Raw genomic sequence first — 21582 nt, forward strand, 5'->3', positions numbered from 1 at the left:
ACAGACTGAATGGCTGAGGCAAAACCATATAACACAAGTACAGTAACTCAAAATCAATATATTGAATGTAAAGTCTGTGAATAGCACATACGTTTCCACTTTCCGACGATGCAAAAGCTAAATTAAGCATTGAATTAAGTTTTGGGCGGACAGGTAACTTCACGCTGGCTTCATCTGAAAGCACAGCGGCTGTTTTTAAAGGTCACATTTACTGAAATAAAGGCTCTAAATTACTATCAGTCTTACATAAACCACAAAGTCAGTGAAAAACTTCCGTCTACTGAACAATGAAAATCACGTTACCTGTTTTTCCGGTTGCCGCGCCGCCATGTTGCTCCCTGACCAAAACAAAGATGGCGGCCGGAAGTGACATTGCTATTTATCTCCTCGCTCGCTTTGAATGTGTTTATTAAAACTAGCTAAGGTTTTTTCAGTAGTGGAAGAAGTACTGAGAAACTATTACTCAAATAAAAGTATCAATGTCACAATAAACAAAAATACTCACATGACAAGTAAAATTCCTGCTTTGAAAATAAAAGTACATGCTGAACTCATTATGCAAACTGTCCCCATTTAGAGTTATTTATAGATTATTGGAATAATATTACTGATTTATTGACTGATATACTATACATGCAGGCAGCTTTTAAAAAGTTTTTAATGTAAAGCTGATCATAAATTATACTGTTGGGTAGTCTAATATCTAACAATGTTATTTTATAAGGATACTGTTCTTTGTATTAAGTGTTGATCTAAAAAAAAGTACTGGCTGTGAAATTAGTGTACTGGAGTGAAACATTTCCCTTTAAAATGTAGTAAGAAGTAGGATAAAATGGAAACATTACAGAAAAATACAAGTACCTAAAAATTGTATTTAAGTACAATACTCAGGTAAATGTAATCTACTAAATTACATCCACCACTGCGTTCTTATTATGAAAATCAAATATAAGACAAAGTAACATAAATAAAAATATATCAATCTACCTAAACATAAGAAATAAAGTACAACAAATGGATCACCAAAATAGTTGTGTGTGTTTGGTTTATTTTATTTATTTATTCTTTATGTGGATTCATTCTTGACATTAATCTTCCAAGATATCAGCAGAGTTTCAAAGTAGCAGCCACTGCCTCCAGAAGTATTTCCACCACTGCACACTCTCAATTTTATGATTTTACTATAATGCGGTGTATGTATGTGGAGTCTGAATACATTTTTAGAACTTCATCAACTTATTTCTGGTCCTCTTTAGGTAAAGTCAACAGTTTTTTTCATTTTACACACCTATCTATACGCTTTTGGGGAAAGTGTTTCTTTCTGAAATGTTCCTCAGAAAAGGGCTAAAGACAATTTAATGATACTTAGCCTTATGTAGCCATCAGTTTTAATTACCTTTCAGATAAATCATGTTTTTTCCAGGAGTTGGCTAGCAATAGCTATGATCCTCACTGGCTGCTGCTTTGGAGAAGAAAGACAGTCAATGGTGCAAATCACAACTGTAGCAAATTCAAACCTTACTTGTCAATTGAGAACAAAACACCTCAACATACATGACAAAATTCATTCAAAATTAACCCGAAAACAACAACAACACAGTTTCAAGAGTCATAGTTGACCCCTCCCATTATATTCTAAAGCACACATGATTGTACCCAAATATTTTCTAACACAATTTTTATATTTTGTGCCTTGAGAGAGCTTCATGTCCATCCAACAAGCCTCAGAAAATGCCCCAACTGTGCAGAAAATGATCTGAACTTTAACATGTAGAGCCTCGATCATTCAAGACACTACCCACCAATTAATAACAGTAATTAATGCATAAATTATACAAATAAAGAAAGCACCATTCTTTATGTCATCAGTCTTCTTGAGTCCTCTATGTGTGTATTTCTTATTTCCACACTACAGCTGTTAAGGCACACACTGGTTCAGGTACTTGGGAAGACTGTCAACAATTAAAAGTTCAGTACTTATACAATATTTTTTGTGATCTTCCTAATTACACATGTACATTTTAACAGCTGGACTGGTGCTGATTATAACCACACCAATCACTGATAACCAAATGGCACCAAAGGCAGAATAACCACCAGATCAATGCAGTGACTTCCTGTTAGTTCTGTATCAGTCATGGGCTTTTTCCACTTTATGGCTCCACACTGGTTTGCGTTTCTCTATGAAGGCTCGGATCCCCTCCTGTCCTTCTGTCAGCGCCAGGTTGTCAACCATCACCTTGGAGGCGGTGGCATATGCTGCATCTCGACCTTGAGCCATTTGTCTTTGGAAGAAAAAGAAAAACAAAAGGGCTGAATGTGATGATAACAACAACAATATTTGCCTTCACACATAGAAGCATATATACATAAAGAAGCATACTTACTGTTAGCATTGTATATTTTAATAATCAATATATCATTTTATCATGTTAGTGGTGATTTGACCATCAATTTTACGCTTTATCCAATATCTGCTCTCAGCAAAACCTCTGAAAGCTTTCAAACTGTTACTTTCATTATCATTTAATCTGACATTTTTACTCAATAAATAATTTTGTCTATAAAATATCAGTAAATATTAACAATGATTGTTATAATTTCCCATTTTTTATATAATCAACAATCCAAAGCCTAAAATATTAAGTTTACTATGATGTATGACAGAAAAAAAGCATTAAATTCTTACATCTGAGAAGCTTAACCAGCAAATATTTGGTATTTTTCCGCTTAAAAAAAGACTAAAATGATTATTAGATCATTAAAATAGTTGCAGGTTAATGTTCTGATGATTGACTAATTGATTATTTGACTAATTACAATCAATTCATCTTAGTTGTGATTACTTGTAGCATCTGGTGGCGACTAGAAAGCTGCCAAACCTTTTACTGATGAATTATGTGTTGGAAAAAGTGAGAATAATGACTTACTGATAGTAAAATGCTGCATGCTGAATATTAGGTTTGATAAGAGTGACCCCCTTGAACCACTAATGAAATATAACCACTGATAAGCACCACGATACAGCATCAGTTCGCCCTCCCACCTTTGGAAAGTGGCCTTGCCGAGAGCCACGACGGGTCGGCTGGCCTCACACACCCGCTGGGCGATGGCCAACGTCTCCTCCTCCAGTCGCTCTTCTGGCACCACCTTACTGACCAGGCCGTGCAGCAAAGCATCATGGGCCGAGATGGGAGTTCCTGTGAACAGCATCTCCATGGCGACCTGGTGAAAAGAGGAGAACAGAAAGTGTATCAAGTAGAGTCTGATAGTGGGTTTTTATGTGTGATCCCAATATCAGTATTTGAGAAACAAGATTATATCTAGAGACACACTAATTCATAAGTAGGTGTTCTTTTTTTTTTATTAAGGAACCCTCAAATTTGATGAATGAATTGAAAATCTGACCATATCATAGCACAAAATTAAAACTTAAAAGATAACCAAAGTTACAACAATTCATACTGAAGGGGAAATGAATCTCTTCAGAAGCTTTCAGGGCAATTCATGCAGTAGCTGTTCACAATTTTATTTCATTTTATTTAAGTATATTGTAAGGAACACTTACATCTGGTGGGATAACAACAAAACTATTATTATAATCCAATCTGACAGGGTTAGGGTTATATTAAGGTTTAAAGAGCTACTAATTATGAATAACTACATCATATTTGCTCATTCATCTAGTTTTCCTCCTTCACATGAAAGAAGCATTTTGAGTTTTTTAGTGAAAATATATTAAAACTACTTCAGCTCTCACCTTCCTCGGCACAGCTCTGCCGATGGCCACCGCCGGCGTCGAGCAAAACAAACCCACGTTGACACCCGGAGTGGCGAAGGTGGACTTGTCCGTCACCACGGCGATGTCACAGCTGGCAACCAGCTGGCAACCTGCCGCTGTGGCAACGCCGTTCACCATGGCGATAACAGGGACAGGTATGTCTTGTATCAGAGTCATTACCTGAAATATACAAGCCAATGGGAACCAATAAATAAAGGGGTTTTTGATTAAAACTGACTTATTTTAATTAAAACTGATAAAGTAATTAATCCAGTTCAAATATTGAACATTTGCAGGTTTCCGTTTCTCAGATGCGACGTTTTATTTGCTTTTATCTGTTGAATAATTAAATGGGTTTCCAACTGTCGGTCAGACTAAATAAACTGAAGACACTGAATCTACTGATTTAGTGATGTGAGTGTATGAGGAGAAAAAGAGAGGAAGAGAGAGAGGAGAGAAGTAAAGGGTGAGAAAATAAAGACAAGAATATAAGAGGGAGGGAGAGAAATGGAAAGAGGGTGATGGCAGCCACGAAAAATAAATAAGACAGAGACAGAGACCGAGTGGAAACGTGGGAAAGAGATATGGAGAAACAACAGAGTCCTGGAGAAAGACAGACGGGGGACTGGAATGGAAAAATAGAGATAGGGGTTAAGAAAGAGCAAGAAAGAAAGAAAGAAAGAAAGAGACAGACTAACCTGTGAACAAGTGTGGAACACCTGTGTGTGATAATTTCGGCCCTGAGCTGACGTCAACTCCTTTAAGTCGTGTCCAGAGGAAAACACTGGACCTTTGGCTGAGAGACACACACACACACACACACACACACACACACACACACACACACACACACACACACACACACACACACACACACACACACACACACACACACACACACACACACACACACAATCATCACATTTGGGGAGATTAAATAGACTAACATTCACTTTCTGGAGACTTAGCCTAACCCTAACCTAAAATTAGCCTATTCCCAATTGGGGATACGGCTTTCGTCTCCAATTAACGAGTCCTTAGTCTTTAGAGATTTAGAGAGTTACTATGCCAACAGTTGCCAATTAACACTACACACCTAAGTACAAGAAATCACAGTATCGAGCATGGCACTTCATTAAATACCAGTTGAGATATTTAGAGGCTAAAGAAACGAAATATACCTGATAAGATGATAACTCTGAGATCATCGCTGTCCACATCAGACAGGATGTTCTCTCTGAGAGACTCCAGCATGGACAACGACAGAGCATTCCTCTTTCTGGGATTGTTCAGTATTATTCTCCTATAAAAAAAGAAAGAAATACACACATTAACATGTTACACTCAGCATTGTCTTGGTTGCTGCTGTTAACTATGCCGTTTTTTCTTTCTGCAGTGGGTTCACTTTAAGGTTTTTGGTGTATTTAAGCAACAGTTTTAGTTCTGTTTAATAGAAAATTACCTGCCTGAAAATGATGATTCACTCCAGCTGTAATCAACAGATTTAACACAACTTTACAATCTAACTGGTTAAACTTAAACACTTCCTCATATGCACATATTTAAACTGCATAAAGCAACTTGCACAACAAATCTCTTCGTATGAATGAATGATGGCTTTTAAATGCGACTTATTTAAATATAATCATCTACAACTTTTAAACAAGACTTCATACTTATTTTCATGGCGTTGCAGCTATTTATTTTTACTTTATATAGTAATAATAAGTAATATGCATGTCCAACTTATAATAAAAACCTCCTCTGAGACGTGTACTAATGCATGAGACACACTACTGCTGCTGAAGTTGAGCAATTTTATGTAAATATTGAAGCTAATCTGCTACCAGAGAGCTAAAAATAACACTTTAAATGAGCCAAACACTGCCTCACCTTATCCCGTTGTGTTGCTGGCTGACAGTCAGCGGCTCCGGTTCCGTCTGACCGTAAAATCGTCTGGGTTCAAGCCGCAGAGTGGACCTGCTGAGCTGCAGGACTCCCGCTGCTCTGCACAGCAAACTACGAGCCATGTTTTTTTTTTTTTTTTTTTTTTTCAATGATCTTTATTTAAACATTGTGCATAACAACTGATGTACACAAAACAGTTGTACAGATAATAACCTCTATGATAACAACACATGAAATATCAGACAGGTGCTCCAATATGTATCAAAAATAAATGAATTACAAAAAAATAAAGTTATTTAAATATTGTAAGAAAATACAAAATCAAGGAAAGGAAACTATAAAATAACACAAGAAGGGGGGGGGGGGGGGAGAGAGAAAAAAATAAATAAAAAGGGGGGGGTGTAAGCTTTATTCTTCCTTGAAAAATTTTTCGTAAATATCTATGGATGTGATACTTTGTTTAGTGTCAATTAGTGTAAGGGATTTCATGTACTCTTTGAACTCATGCAAGAAACTTCTAAAGTTGGGTGAGGTTTTGGAGTATTTGCATTTATGTATGTGGAATTTGCCATACAAAATGAATAAGTTCATCAAAAAGGTGATGTCCTTTTCTTTATGAACAAAAACCATAATCACACTTTTGCAGTCAATTACAATGTTTATCTTGATTTTACACACTATATATTGTTCAAGTTGAGTCCAAAAGTTGATAGATTGAGCACAGTGGTAGAATAAATGAGTTAAGGATTCTGGTTCCGTATTGCAAAAACTGCATTTATTTTCAATATCTAAAAATTTAGAGAAATATAAATTTGTTGGATATACAGTGTGTAAAATTTTGATGTGAACCTCTTTTATTTTATTGGAAATACAGAACTTATAAGGCAAGGTCCAGGCCTTCTTCCAGTCAGTGTCCATAAAGATGTTATCCCAAAAAGCTTTCCCTCGTGGAGTAATTTTCCTCTTTTCATAAAAAATATTACGTATATGCTTGTTGTTACATTTAGAATCCATTACATCAAGTCCATTTAACATCAGAAGAGGTTTTATTCTCAGTGTTTCTTGATACTGATAATGGCATCTCATAAGGAGAGACAGACCATTAGGGATTGCTTTAGTTACATAATTAAATTCTTTACTTGTAACAGGAAAGGCTTTAAGACGAAGAAAACGTTCATAACTAAGCATTATCCCATGACAGTCGAAAAGGTCACATATAAAAATAATGTTCTTATCAATCCATTTCTGTTTAAATATGGACTTTTTCCTGACAGTAACATCTTCATTATTCCATATTATAGCTTTATGAGGAGAAAAGTTGTGGGAATAGCACAATTTCCACGCTAAGAGTGCCTGTTGGTAGAATTTTGATAATTTTAAAGGAAATTTTGTGACACTGAAGTTGCAGGTGAGTAAAAAATGTAGACCACCTAATTTCTTAAAAATATTATTCGGAATAAAAAACCAGATTGAGTTTGGGGTTTTGAGACATTCCTTAATCCATTTTATTTTGAAAGTGTTATTTAAATCATAAAAATTTAGTAATTCAAAACCTCCTTGTTTCCTGGATGCCGAGAGAATTTCATTTTTTAGATGGTGTTTTTTATTTTTCCAGGCAAAATTACTAAGCATTTTATTAATTTCTTTGGATGATGAATCTTCGACAAATAAAGACAGAGCAGGATATACCAATCTTGAAATACCTTCCGCTTTGGATAAGAGAATTCTACCAAATATAGATAGGTCACGTTGAAGCCACATATTCAATATATTTTGTGTTTTTTTAATTCTGGGGAGAAAATTAAGTTGTTGTCTAGAGGACATATCTTTAGTAATATCTATGCCTAAGTATTTTACAGTTTTTTTAACTTGAATGTTACATATGTTTGCACAGTCTGTATCATAGAGACACAAGATTTCGCATTTGTTAATATTGAGATGTAAACCCGAAGCTTTAGAGAAATCATAAACTAATTGTAAAGCTGGCTCCACTTGATGTTTGTCCCTTAAAAGTAGAGCTGTATCATCAGCTAGTTGCGTAATTTTAAGTTCCTTTTGAAATATGGTTAAGCCTTTTATACTGTTGTTATTTAAAATTCTTAGGGAGAGGAGTTCTACTGCAATTAGAAATAAAAAGGGGGAAATTGGACATCCTTGACGGACAGAACGATTGATCGGAAATCGTTTGGAGGTGTTAGGGTAGATCAATAAATTACTGTTGATGTCTTTGTACAACATTTTAACTACTGAAACAAAGTTTTCTCCAAATCCCATTAATTCTAATGTATTTAAAATAAAGGGGTGTTCCAGAGTGTCAAACGCTTTGTAGAAATCAAGAAAGACAAGAACTGCTTGTGATTCCACATGTTCTGAGTAGTCAAGTAAATCTAAGATTAATCTAATGTTATTACTAATGTGTCGCTTAGACATAAAACCTGTTTGGCATTCATTTATTATGTTTCCAAGATTAGATTTTAAGCGTCTGGAATAGACAAATGCAAATAATTTATAATCCACATTCAGAAGTGTGATGGGTCGCCAATTATCTATACATAAAGGGTCTTTATTAGGTTTTGGGATTAGGCTAATTAAACCTTGTTTCATAGTTGATGTCATTTCATTGTTTGTAATACAATCTTTATACATATTTAAAAGCGGAGTTTCAATAATATCCCAAAAGGATTTATAAAATTCAGCAGATAAACCGTCGATCCCCGGAGATTTTCCGGTTTTCATGTGTTTTAAAGCTTCTATGAGTTCCAAATTCGAGATAGGATTTTCACAAAGTTGTTTAAAGTCTTCTGATATCAAAGGGACAGAGTCCTTAATACCGTCTAAGAATTTTCCACAATGTTCAGAATCAAATTTAGACTTGTACAGTTTTTCATAGAAAGCACAAATATGTTCTGCTATATCTTTGGGATTAGTATTTAGATTATTGTTTATTCTCAACGCCGAAATGTTACATCTTTTTCGATTACGCTTTTCAAGAGCAAAAAAATAACTTGAGTTCCTTTCACCATGTTCTAACCATTTTGCCCTAGAGCGAATGAATGCACCTTTAGCAGCTTCAGTATATAAAATATCGATTTCATTTTGGAGTTGCAATAATCTAATATGTTCCTCTTCTGTTAGATTTTCCTTATTTAGAAAAGTTTTTAATTCATCCATAATTTCCATTTCTTTTTTGTCTTTATCTTTTTTGATGTTTTTGCTGCAAAGGATGGCCATTTCTCTAATTTTAAATTTAAAATATTCCCATTTTTGGATATTGTTCATATCATTTTTAGGAAAGATATCTAAAGCTATTAATTTAACAGAGTTTTGAAAAGTTTTGTTTTTAAGTAGGTTACTGTTTAGCTTCCAATATCCCCTTAATTTTTTGTTATTTTCTTTAGAACCGGAAAGATGTATTGAAATAAGTTTATGGTCAGATAAAGGAGCGTATGAATGATTAATGTCAGAAATATATTGTAAACTTGAAGAGGAGGTTAACCATAAATCAATCCTGGATTGTAATGTTCCTCTTGTATTAGACCAAGTAAACTCTTTACAATCTGGACTAAAAAAACGCCATGCATCTATCATTGATAATTCTTGGCTCATAAATTGTGTGGCTTTGAACTGTGAATTTTGAGAAACTCTTCCTGGAATTCTGTCTATCATATCATTAGGAGCATCATTAAAGTCTCCTCCTATAATCAGGAGTGCCTCTTTATTTTTACTTTGCAAATCTCTTATTTTGGACAAAACTTCTGTAAACAAAGTTTGGGCTTGTGTTGTTCCATTGTGGCCATATACATTACATATGATCAAAAAAATATTATCCAGTTTGCATAACATAATACACCATCTACCACTATCAGATTTGTGGGATTCTAAAATATCACCTGTAAATTTATTAAAAAGCAATGCAACACCTGCAGAATTATGTGTAGCATGACAAAAGTAAGCTTGATCTCCCCATTGACTTTTCCAAAACTTAATGTCTGAATCGCAGGAGTGTGTTTCTTGTAAGAGGATAATATTTGCATTTGTTTTTCGAAGAAAGAGGAACATTGCTTTTCTTTTTATATTATTTCTTAAACCCCTAACATTAAGCGAGACCATCTTCAATGAGTTAAACTTGAAATCATTCATTTTCAATGAGAAAAATAAATAAATAAAATATAAGAGCACAATGTCTGGAGAACAGAAACAAATAAGAAAATATAAGCCTTAAAGATAGGCTTGTTTGTGCAAATGCCTCGAAAGTGCGAACGAGTTTTTTTTTTTTTTTTTTAAGTTTAGGCACCGTAATAATCAATTTAAGTAACCATAACTGGAATGTATTAAGTAACAAAGTAGTCTAAAAGTCTAACAAGTGGTTTATGAACAATCTTTTCTGTTAGCTTTTTTTTTTCCCCCCATTATGGAGAAACAATCAGCTCTAAAGCTGGAAGATATAGGGACAAACCTATGGGTGTCTCAAATGACATCTTTCATTGAAGCAGCGGTGATTCTCTTTCCTTCGATGATCACATCTGGACCGCGCCATGCAGTCTTTTTTCCATCCTTGCGGGCTTTTTCAACCAGTGGCCAAAGTTTATTTCGGGATTGTCTTTCCCCGTATGTCAGATCTTCTGCAAGTCGAAGCCTTTTCTCCCTCATCACGGTGGCGGTCATCGAAGTTTTCCATATTTTTTGCCTGAAGTTGCGCATGGTGAATTGGATTATCACAGGACGAGGGCTCCTGTCATCTCTGGGACGTCCAATTCGGTGAATCGTGTCGACGAGAAAGCCAAGCTTGTTTTTTTCATCTGGAGCCATTTGTGCAAAGATTTGAAAGATCTGTCTTCTTAGCTCTTCCGTAGATTCATTGGTGGATTCCGGTAGGTTGAAAAGTTTCAGATTCCAGCGTCGGCTGTAACGCTCTGCGTCTTCAATTTTTTCATCATGTTCACTGAGCCGACGACTCATCACCTGCATCTTGTCGTTGTTTGTCTGAACCATGTGTTCGATACCGCCGATGTTTTCTTTGATAGCCGCAATCTCTTCTGTGTTTTGGCTTATCTTTTGTTCGAGAGACACGAACCTGCTCGTTAAGTGTTGGATAGCTTTTAGTATGTCTGCATTAGACACCTCATCATCATTATCTCTTGAGCAAGTTTTCTTGGAGTTAGGGCTTGAAAAAGGAGTATCAGATAAAGGAGAGCAAAAGCTGAGCGGAGAGTCATCATTACAGTCCATCAAAATGTTCCCCTTTTTTTCATTCACTCGTTTTGTCATATTGTTGTCTCAGCGTTTGGCTAATTAGCCCGTTTACGTTAGCTCAAAATAGAGGGAGAAGGAAAAAAAGTCCGTGTATCTTCCCGAAAACGTTAACAAGTTAGACTTAAGCTCTTAAACCGTCTTTTTCATCACATACCAGTTTTTTAAAGTGATGTTCCGTTAAGTTCACCTTAGTTTATGAAGCAAATGGTGCCCAAAACTTGGAGGAGTTCACAGCGAAGCAAGTGCTCTGGCTGCCATCTTGCTCAGCCCCTACTACGAGCCATGTTTACCCTCATTCACCTGTCAGAACCACGCAGCGAACGACGCACAACGTACGTCATCGCGTAGTGTGTGACGCACGACGTGTGCTTGAAGAAAGCTTCTAGTTCATTTCATTTGTTTGTTTGTTTTTAATTAAGTTTTAATTAAGCTCTTTATAAGTGTCAAATCACATAAAACTTACATGAAATGAAATTGGCCAATATAAAACTAATATTTAACCTTATTAATAAACTTTTTTTTGGTTTTAATTTAAATTTAAATGTTATTATTGTTGTATACATGTGTTTTTTAATTTCCCCACTGTGGGATCAATAAATGTATCTTTATCTTTATCTTTAACTTCTTTAACTAATTTCTACCCAAAATACAGAGGTGGAAAGAGTAGTGAAATATTCTACTCAAGTAAAATGATGAAATTTTACTTCAGTACAACTAGGGGTGGGGGAGAGTTGAAAAAGTGAGACAGCTCCAGAGTGAGACAGATGCAGAGTGAGACAGATGCAGAGTTAAACAGATGCAGAGTGAGACAGCTACAGAATGAGACAGATGCAGAGTGAGACAGCTACAGAGTGAGACAGATGCAGATTGAGACAGATGCAGATTGAGACAGCTACAAAGTGAGACAGCTACAGAGTGAGACAGACGCAGATTAAATGTACTTCATTACTTTCCACTTCTGTAAATGGAAATAATAAAGAAAAATACTTCAAAAGTGTCTTTAAGTGCATTACTTGAGCAAAAGCATATAGTTACTTTTCACTCATTGCTAATAATATGATTTTATCTTCTTGTCATATGATGTACACAATTGTCTGTAATGTGAATAGATGATAGTTAACATGACAATACATTGAAATGCTTCTATATATTCAGCTCATTCTCATATTTAACCATATTTTCATGTTCATATACTTCATATTGTAGTGTTGTAAATATTCAGTTAATACAAATCAACTCAGATAAAAGGGAGTGCATTTATTTCCATTCAACAAAACTGACACACAAGTGAAAAATACACATGTACAGTACAGTGATTGATTGCTACCAACGGAAATTATTACCACCACTGCAACTTCAACTCTGACTTTATTATTATTATTATTATTATTATTTGAATCACACTTGATCTGTATTATTGCAATGATTACAATGCAATGACGTAATGAAGATTGAGAATGACTGAATCAAACACACTTTTCTGTTATAAAATAGATAAATGTGGAAAAAAAAATAAAAACAAAACGCCGGCTTCATTTACAAGCTGGAGGAATGAATTCATGTCTACAGCCAGATAACCCTTCATGTTATCTAAATGAAATAAAACAAGGAGTGATTGCTGACAGAAGGAACCAGAAGGAACCTACAGTACATTAAAGCTTCACTATCCACTAATACTTTGATTTAAATAGGACTCGATTCATCTTTGGTCTATAAACTGTCAGATATTTGTGAATAACTGGTCCCCGAAGCCCGAGATGCAACCTGAAATATCTTTTTTTGCCTCATCCAACAGTTCCTAACCCAAATATATTCAGTTTATTATCATATAGCACAAATATTCACACTTGAGAAGCTGAAATTATTACCAAAATAGCTGTTTTCTGGATTTTCTGACAGATTTTTATTAATCTTTGGTCTATAAAATGTCAGAAAAAGTCATTTTTTTACTCTGAACTAACAGTTGATAACCAAATATAATCAGTTTATCGTCATATAGGACTAAATAATCAGAAAATATTCATACTGGAATGAGAGAACTTTTACATTTTCTACAGAAAAGGCGACAAATCGATTATCAAAATACCTAGTGATGAATTTTCTGTTGATCCACTTATCAATTAATTCTGTTTGAAGTCAATAATTAATCACTTTATCTATAAAATATGAGAAAATTATTAAAAACTGTCAATCACAAGTTCCCAGATTCCAGGGTGAAGTTTTCTAATTCATTGTTTTTCTACATTTAACAGTAAAAACCCTCAAAGATACTCAGTTTAAATGATATTAATCAGAGAAAATCAGCAAATCTTGAATATCTGAGAAGCTTCAGTTATCAAACATGTTGTGAATTAATTTTCTGGTGATAATATAATGAGAATAAATGATAATAAATGACTGTTTTAACACTAAACATTAAATAGCTGCAGCACAGCTCTGCAGGATCTTCACTGTATGGAGGGTTCAAGCTGTCTGAGGCATTTTATATAAATTAGATTTTCTTATCTTGACTCTGCTTTTAGAAACTTATTGCCTGCACGTGGTGTTGAAGGAGTAGGAGGGGACCAAATAATAATGCATCCGTGGAGACACAAAGAGGTCAAACTGTGGCATGTCTGGTCTCTCGGTGGCGATATCAGTGCTAGACTGCAGCATGTCAGTGATTCGAGCAGTTCAATCTGAATAAGAAGAAAACGCGTCACTCCACATGTGAAGCGACATCAGCAAAATAAAAGTGTGGGGAGAGAAGTCGAGAGAAGGCGGGGAACGGAAAGAGAACGAGTCCCATCATCAGGGCAGGAGACACTCCAACGCCCGCCACCCTCCGTCCCACCAGGAGGACCAGGGCGGCCAGCAGGACCAAGGCCTCATGTCAGGTGACGGCGTTCAGGGTTTGGCTGCTGTCTCCGGGGGTGAAGAACTGGACTTTGGGTGAGGCGAGGCCCGAGTTGTTCCTGCGGAGGCTCCCGCTGCTTCCGGCGCCTTTACGGATGGAGTTGTTGCGTCGCATGGAGTTACGCTTCCTCAGCGAGTTCTGGTGCGACAGCTCGCTCTTCTGCAGCGTTTGGATTAAGATCGAAGGCTTCTCGTCCAGTTCTCTGGCGCTGCAGCGAGGCGTCGTTACCTGGGAGAGATAAAACATTTTATTAAGCAGGTTAGGAAGAGTTTATGACTGCTGGGAACTAAAATACAGATTCAAGCTTTCTGTCTTTATCTTCTTATAAAGCATTTTCATTCAAGGGCCACATACAGTTTAATTAATCTCATGTGGGTTAGGGTTATTTAAAAGAGGGAAGGAAGGAAGGAAGGAAGGAAGGAAGGAAGGAAGGACGGACGGACGGACGGACGGACGGACAGACAGCCCGACGAAAAGGAAGGAATGAAAGAAAGATTGAAGGAAGGAAGGAAGGAAGGAAGGAAGGAAGGGAGGAAGGAAGGGAGGAAGGAAGGAAGGACAAACAGATGGAAGGGAGGAAGGACAGATGGAAGGAAGGAAAGAAGGAAGGACAGATGGAAGGAAGGAAAGAAGGAAGGAAGGAAGGAAGGAAGGAAGGAAGGAAGGAAGGAAGGAAAGAAGAAAAGAAGTAAGGAAGGAAGGAAGAAAGGAAGGACGGAAGGACAGATGGAAGAAAGGGAGGGAGGAAGGAAGGAAGGAAGGAAGGAAGGAAGGAAGGGAGGAAGGACAGATGGAAGAAAGTAAGTAAGGAAGTAAGTAAGGAAGGAAGTAAGGAAGGAAAGAAGGAAAGAAGGAAAAAAGGAAAGAAGGAAGGAAGGAAAAGAAGGAAGGAAGGAAGGAAAGAAATGTGTTAGAAGCCTTTACTGTATTAAGTCATGTCACATAATTGTTAAAACTGTATTTTAGTAACATTCAGTGAGTAAGACTTTAATCCTTGCTGTGAACCTCAGTGCTGATTGTCTCGTTACCTTGACTGTGTTTCCAAACTTGGAGTAGTCCACAGAGTACACGCCCTCCTCCTCCGTTACTATGGGAACGAAGCGGTGACCCCACTGGATCTCCTCGGAGACGTAGGAGGTCCGGGCCTGCGTGGTGATGCCCGTCGTCTCCACCACGCCTTCCAGGATGACGATCACCTCCAGGTCGCTGCACTGCAGCTCCATGGCGGAGAGATCGTACAGCGGACTGAGAGGAGCCAACACACACACACACACACACACACACACACACACACACACACACACACACACACACACACACACACACACACAGGTTTTATGAGTCTTGTCTCCGCTGTCTCTCCATTTCTACCTTTACTTCTGTTTCTGTAGCTGCAGCTGTAGTCTGGTGATATTCTGTGTCTCTCTTATTTTGAAAATCCACCAATTGATTGAATTGAACTGTTTCTGCAGCTGCCACCGTATTTGACACAGCTGACTGGTTTTAAGTGTGTCTTCATTATTGATTCACTTGATGATTTGTCTCTCAATCGGCCCAATTAATCATTTTGTTTGTACATTTTGGACATTTTACAAACTATAAACTATAAAATGACTGCTTCAAGTCCCCAGAGTCAAATTTTATCTAACCAGCAGTCTAAAACCCAAAAAATATGTAGTTTCATCTATAATTCCTGACAATTAAAAGTATTAAATCATCACATGAAAAGCTTTAAAACTGCAAATTTTGGACTTTTTCTTCCTTAATTATCATTAATCAGTTATCAAAATAGTTTTTAATCAAGTAGCTGTTGATCGACTAATTGTTGCAGCTCTAGTCTGGTGATATTCTGTGTCTGTCTTATTTTGAAAATCCACCAATTGATTGAATTGATAAAAACATATCAATGAGCCACATCGCTGCACTGGGTCACATGAACACACACTGTACTCAATCACACACTCAAAACAACTCACATAGATTTAAGAGAGTTAAATTCTGTGTTTGTTTTATTTTGAAAATCCACCAATGAACTGATCTACTAATAAGTGCTTTCTGATATATCCAATATGTCCAAAAACTATTTAATAAAAACATGTGAATGAGCCACATCGCTGCACTGGATCACACATAATAGATTTAAGACTATTAAAGGAGCATTTTGCTGTAATTCTGTATCCGTCCACCAGATGGAGCTGTTGAGCTACTCACATAAATTACAGCCTGAAGGCAGCTGCTCATCATCTCATCACCTTTATGTATTAACACTCTGATCTTTAGTATGTTTAGTTGTGTTCATATTAAAATTGACATATTCTGCACATTTACAGCTTTATATTTATATTCTGAGGCTCTGCTGGAATATCTTTGCATGATTTATAGACTTATTTATCTTCAGTTCAGCCTGTGTCTTCATTCTTTACTCAAAATATTCAACCTGCAGAACGAATGGAGTTTTCCGAGCAGGTTGAAACCCTGATTTTTTACTTTAAATGAACAATTTTTACATGTTTACCTCAAGTTTTGGAGCTTTAATCACATTTAACATCGATATCAAACATCTGAACAGCATAAAATGATTTTAAAAAATAACAAAAAACATGAAATATCCCCTTTAACCCTCCTGTCATCCTCCCGGGTCAAATTGACCCCGTCTCTTTTGACTGTTCCTTCTTTCCTTCCTTCTTCCCCTTCTCCCCTCTTTCTTTGCTCCCTTCTCCTTCCATCCTTCCTTCCTTCCTTACTCCTTTCCTTCCTACTGTACCTACTCCTTTTCTTCCTTCTTTACTCCTTTCCTTCCTACTGTACCTACTCCTTTTCTTCCTTCCTTACTCCTTTCCTCCCTCTCTCCTTACTCCTTCCTTCCTTCCTTCCTTCCTACTCCTTCCCTTCCTTCCTTCCTTCCTTCCTACTTGTTTCCTTCTTTCCTTCCTTACTCCTTTCCTCCCTCTCTCCTTACTCCTTCCTTCCTTCCTTCCTTCCTACTCCTTCCCTTCCTTCCTTCCCTCTCTCCTTACTCCTTCCTTCCTTCCTACTCCTTTCCTTCCTTCCTTCTTTTCTTCCTTCCTTCTTTCCTTCCTACCTACTCCTTTCCTCCCTCTCTCCTTACTCCTTCCTTCTTTCCTTCCTACTCCTTTCCTCCATCTCTCCTTACTCCTTCCTTCCTTCCTTCCTTCCGACTTCCTTCCTTCCTACCTACTCCTTTCTTTCCTTCCTTCTTTCCTTCCTACCTACTCCTTTCCTTCCTTCCTTCTGTCCTTCCTTGACCTGAGGACAACAGGAGGGTTAAAAGCCTCATTTCAATGTCTCCAACTCTTTAATTTGTGTCATTTAAATACTTCACACAGCCCGAAGAAATAAAACTATTCAGTATTTAACAAGAAAAAAAAAACATAGATGAAAGAAAACTTCAGTAAAGTATAACTGTATCTGTCATTTCTCCCTCGTGCTGTGTGTTCGTACCTGGTTTTGTCGATGATGTGGCAGATGATGAGCGGAGCGAGGAGGAACAGACTGTTACTGGCGATGGCGCTCTCAGTCTGGACGTCGATCTGATGGATGGGGATCACCTCGCCCTCCGGTGTCGTCGTCTTTCTCACCACCTGCAAGGAAGAAGGTTTTGGTGTTAAAGAGCTGAATTTATTATTTTAGTCTATAATTATAGACTATATTCAGCCTTGACCTTTGACCTTTTGTCTACCAAATTATAATCAGTTCAACCATTCTTTGATATGAGAATGAGACTGAAACATAAAAATGCTTGTTATAAGTTCTTAAAGGAAGGAAGGAAGGAAGGAAGGAAGGAAAAGAAGACAGGAAGGAAGGAAGAGAAGAGAAGGAAAGAAAAAAAACAAGACAGGAAGGAAGGAAAATAAGACAGAAAAGAAGGAAGGAAGGAAGGAAGGAAGGAAGAAAGGGAAGAAGGAAGGAAGAAAAAGTGATGAAGGACAGATGGAAGAAAGGAATGAAGAAAGGAAGGACAGAAGGAAGGAAAGAAGGAAGGAAAGAAGGAAGGAAAGAAAAGATGACAGTAAAGGAAGGAAGGAAGAAAGGATGGACAGATTGAAGGAAAGAAGGAAGGAAGAAAAGGAAGAAGGAAGGAAGAAAAAGTGATGAAGGACAGATGGAAGGAAGGAAGACAGGAAGGAAAGTGGGCCGGATTGGACTCCTCGGTGGGCCTGATTCTGGCCCACGGGCCTCATGTTTGACCCCCTTGAGTTAAACACTATTAAATCAGAATCAAACCAACTTTAACAAGCAGTTCAGATCGTTTTGGCCTTTTCAGGATCTTTCAGGGTGATTACAGACCTGTAATCTGACGGTGGCTCCGATGATCATACTCTTCCTCAGATCTCCGATACGAATCATGAAGCACAGACGGTTGTTCCTAACGGCGATCACCGCGTGACGGCTGAAGATCAACGTCTCCGCTCGACGGTTGGACTGAGCCGTCTTCATGAAGATACAACCTGCAGCAGAGACGCAGGGGGATCATTCAGCACGTTAGAAGGAAGGAAGGAAGGTAGGAAGGAAGGAAGGAAGGAAGGAAGGAAGGAGGGAAGGACAGAATGAAGGGAGGAAGGATGGAAGGAAGTAAGGAAGGAAGGGAGGAAGGAAGGAGGGAATGGAGGAAGGAGGGAATGGAGGAAGTAAGGAAGGAAGGAGGGAATGAGGTAGAAGGAAGGAAAGGAGGGAGGGAGGAAAGAGGGAAGGAAGGAAGGAAGGAAGGAAGGAAGGAAGGAGGAGAGGAAAGTAGGAAGGAGGGAGGGAGGGAAAAAAGGGTAGAAGGAAGGAGGGAGGGAGGGAGGAAGGAAAGAAGGAAGGATGGAAGGGAGGAAGGAAGGTAGGAAAGGAGAGAGGGAGGAAAGAAGGATAGAAGGAAGGGAGGAAGGAAGGAGGGAGGGAGGGAGGAAGGAAAGAAGGAAGGATGGAATGGAGGAAGGATGGAAGGAAGGAGGGGAGGAAAGTAGGAAGGAGGGAGGGAGGGAAAAAAGGGAAGAAGGAAGGAGGGAGGGAGGGAGGAAGGAAAGAAGGAAGGATGGAAGGGAGGAAGGAAGGTAGGAAAGGAGAGAGGGAGGAAAGAAGGATAGAAGGAAGGGAGGAAGGAAAGGAAGGGAGGAAGGAAGGAGGGAGTGGAGGAAGGAAGGAAGCAAAGGAGGGAGGGAGGAAAGAGGGAAGGAAAGAAGGTGAGGAAGGAAGGATGGAAAGAAGGACAGAATGAAGGGAGGAAGGATGGAAGGAAGGAAAGAAGGAAGGAAGGAGGGAATGGAGGAAGAAGGAAGGAAAGGAGGGAGGAAGGAAGGTAGGAAAGGAGAGAGGGAGGAAAGAAGGATAGAAGGAAGGGAGGAAGGAAAGGAAGGGAGGAAGGAAGGAGGGAGTGGAGGAAGGAAGGAAGGAAGGAGGGAGGGAGGGAGGAATACAATAGTGAGCCTGCTCCTTTAATCATGTGACCCTGCTCCTTTAATCATGTGACCCTGCTCCTTTAATCATGTGACCCTGCTCCTTTAATCATGTGACCCTGCTCCTTTGATCATGTGACCCTGCTCCTTTAATCATGTGACCCTGCTCCTTTGATCATGTGACCCTGCTCCTTTAATCATGTGACCCTGCTCCTTTAATCATGTGACCCTGCTCCTTTAGTCACGTGACTCTGCTCCTTTAATCATGTGACCCTGCTCCTTTAGTCATGTGACCCTGCTCCTTTAATCATGTGACCCTGCTCCTTTAATCATGTGACCCTGCTCCTTTAATCATGTGACCCTGCTCCTTTAATCATGTGACCCTGCTCCTTTAGTCACGTGACCCTGCTCCTTTAATCACGTGACCCTGCTCCTTTAATCACGTGACCCTGCTCCTTTAGTCATGTGACCCTGCTCCTTTAATCATGTGACCCTGCTCCTTTAATCATGTGACCCTGCTCCTTTAATCATGTGACCCTGCTCCTTGCTCCTTTGATCACGTGACCCTGCTCCTTTGATCATGTGACCCTGCTCCTTTAATCATGTGACCCTCACCCAGCATGACGGCGTTGATGATGAGGCCGACGATGTTCTGCAGGATGAGGACGGTGATGGCGGTCGGACATTGTTCCGTTATCATGCGTCCGCCGAAGCCGATGGTCACCTGAACCTCGATGGAGAACAGGAAGGCCGACGTGAACGACCTGGAGACGGACAGGAAGTGGTTACCATAGATTCACTGTCATACACTAATTGACCCCGTCTTCTTTCCTCCCTTCCTTCCTTCCTTGTTTCCTTTCCTCCTTCCTTCCTTCCTTCCTTCCTTCCTTCCTTTCGTCTGTACTTCCTCCACCCCTTTCTTCCCTCCTTCTTTCCTTCCTTCCCTCTTCCTCAGTCTCTCCTGTCTTTCTTTCCTCTGTCCTTCTTTCCTCTGTCCTTCCTTCCTTCTTCCCTCCCTCCCTCCTTCCTTCCTTCCTTCCTTCCTTCCTTCGTCCCTTCCTTCCTTCCTTAGTTCCTTTCCTCCTTCCTTCCTTCCTTCCTTCCTTCTTCCCTCCCTCCCTCCTTCCTTCTTTCCTTCCTTTGCCCTTCCTTTCTTCCTTCTTTCCTTTCCCCCTTCCTTCCTTCCTTATTTCCTTTCCTCCTTCCCTTCCTTCCTTCCTTCCTTCCTTCCTTTCTTCCCTCCCTCCCTCCTTCCTTCTTTCCTTCCTTTGTCCCTTCCTTTCTTCCTTCTTTCCTTTCCTCCTTCCTTCCTTCCTTCCTTCCTTCCTTCTTCCCTCCCTCATTCCTTCCTTCCTCCGTCCCTTCCTTCCTTCTTCCCTCCCTCCTTCCTTCCCTCCTTGATTCGTCCCTTCCTTCTTCCCTCCCTCCCTCCTTCTTCTTCCCTCCCTCCTTCCTTCCTTCCTTCCTTCTCCCTCCTTCCCTCCCTTCTTCCCTCCCTCCCTCATTCCTTCCTTCCTTCCTTCCTTCGTCCAGCCCTCCCTCCCTCCCTCCTTCCTTCCTTCCTTCCTTCCTTCCCTCCCTCCCTCCCTCCTTCCTTCCTTCCTTCCTTCCTTCCCTCCCTCCCTCCTTCCTTCCCTTCCTTCCTCCTTCCTTCCTTCCTTCCTTCCTCCCTCCCTTCCTTGACTTTTGAGGACAACAGGAGGGTTAAATTTACTTTTAGACTTATTTTCTTGAGAGCTAAACTCAAAACTAGAATCTTAAAGCTGATTTATTAGTTAGAAAATCAATTTGCAAACCATCTTAATATTCATTTTAGGACATTTTTTTAAAACCCAAAGTGAAGATTTAAACCATCATACATGATAAAAACTGAATATTTCTACATTTTAAAACATCACAATGGGCTCCAGCTGCATTTTAAAGATTAAATAATAACCAGAATGAATCGATAATGACAATAACTGAGTCAATCCATCAGTATCTTGGGCCTACTTTGTGATTTTGGCAGATATAGTTAGTATATTTTATAAAAAAGAAACATTCTTCCACTCCAGCTTTTAAATGTTCCAGAGTGAATTCATTATAAATCAGTTTTTTCCTCTTTTCTCAGAGACGTTCGCTGCCATTTAAGGTAGTATATAAACATGGAAGTACATTTTACATCACATTGTCTTGATAGGCAAGAGAAGGAGAGAGAGAGGGGTTTGATGAAGAGGGGAGGAAGGTGGAAAGGAGGATTTAGGAGGGAGGAAGGGAGGGAGGGAATGAGTTTAAGAGGGGAGGTGCCAAACAACTCCTTCTTGTTCTTCTCCTCCTCTCCTCCTTTCAAACTTTTACTTTATTCC

The 21582-nt window shown here is 38.8% G+C and overlaps 2 protein-coding genes across 2 annotated transcripts in view; both read right to left on the reverse strand.

The window, feature by feature from the left end:
• Positions 1-1736: 1736 nt before the first annotated feature.
• On the reverse strand, positions 1737-5811 carry echdc3 (enoyl CoA hydratase domain containing 3). The gene is made up of 6 exons (XM_053344019.1): positions 5675-5811; positions 4963-5084; positions 4480-4577; positions 3761-3961; positions 3047-3225; positions 1737-2285 (listed from the first exon to the last, which is right to left on the reverse strand). The coding sequence occupies exons 1-6, from the start codon at positions 5809-5811 to the stop codon at positions 2132-2134; spliced, it is 891 nt and encodes a 296-aa protein (XP_053199994.1). The 3' UTR covers positions 1737-2131.
• A 7694-nt stretch (positions 5812-13505) lies between these two features.
• The window catches only part of kcnj8 (potassium inwardly rectifying channel subfamily J member 8), a 9789-nt gene continuing 1712 nt past the window's right edge, over positions 13506-21582 (reverse strand). The window contains exons 2-6 of the mRNA XM_053313799.1: positions 19853-20001; positions 18147-18307; positions 17301-17440; positions 14867-15083; positions 13506-14066 (exon numbers count right to left, since the gene is read on the reverse strand). Coding sequence (XP_053169774.1) covers positions 13815-14066; positions 14867-15083; positions 17301-17440; positions 18147-18307; positions 19853-20001 — 919 coding nt within the window. The 3' untranslated portion in view covers positions 13506-13814. The remainder of the gene's footprint in view (positions 14067-14866; positions 15084-17300; positions 17441-18146; positions 18308-19852; positions 20002-21582) is intronic.

The sequence above is a fragment of the Scomber japonicus genome, chromosome 23, assembly GCF_027409825.1.
Source record: "Scomber japonicus isolate fScoJap1 chromosome 23, fScoJap1.pri, whole genome shotgun sequence".
NCBI lineage: Eukaryota > Metazoa > Chordata > Actinopteri > Scombriformes > Scombridae > Scomber > Scomber japonicus.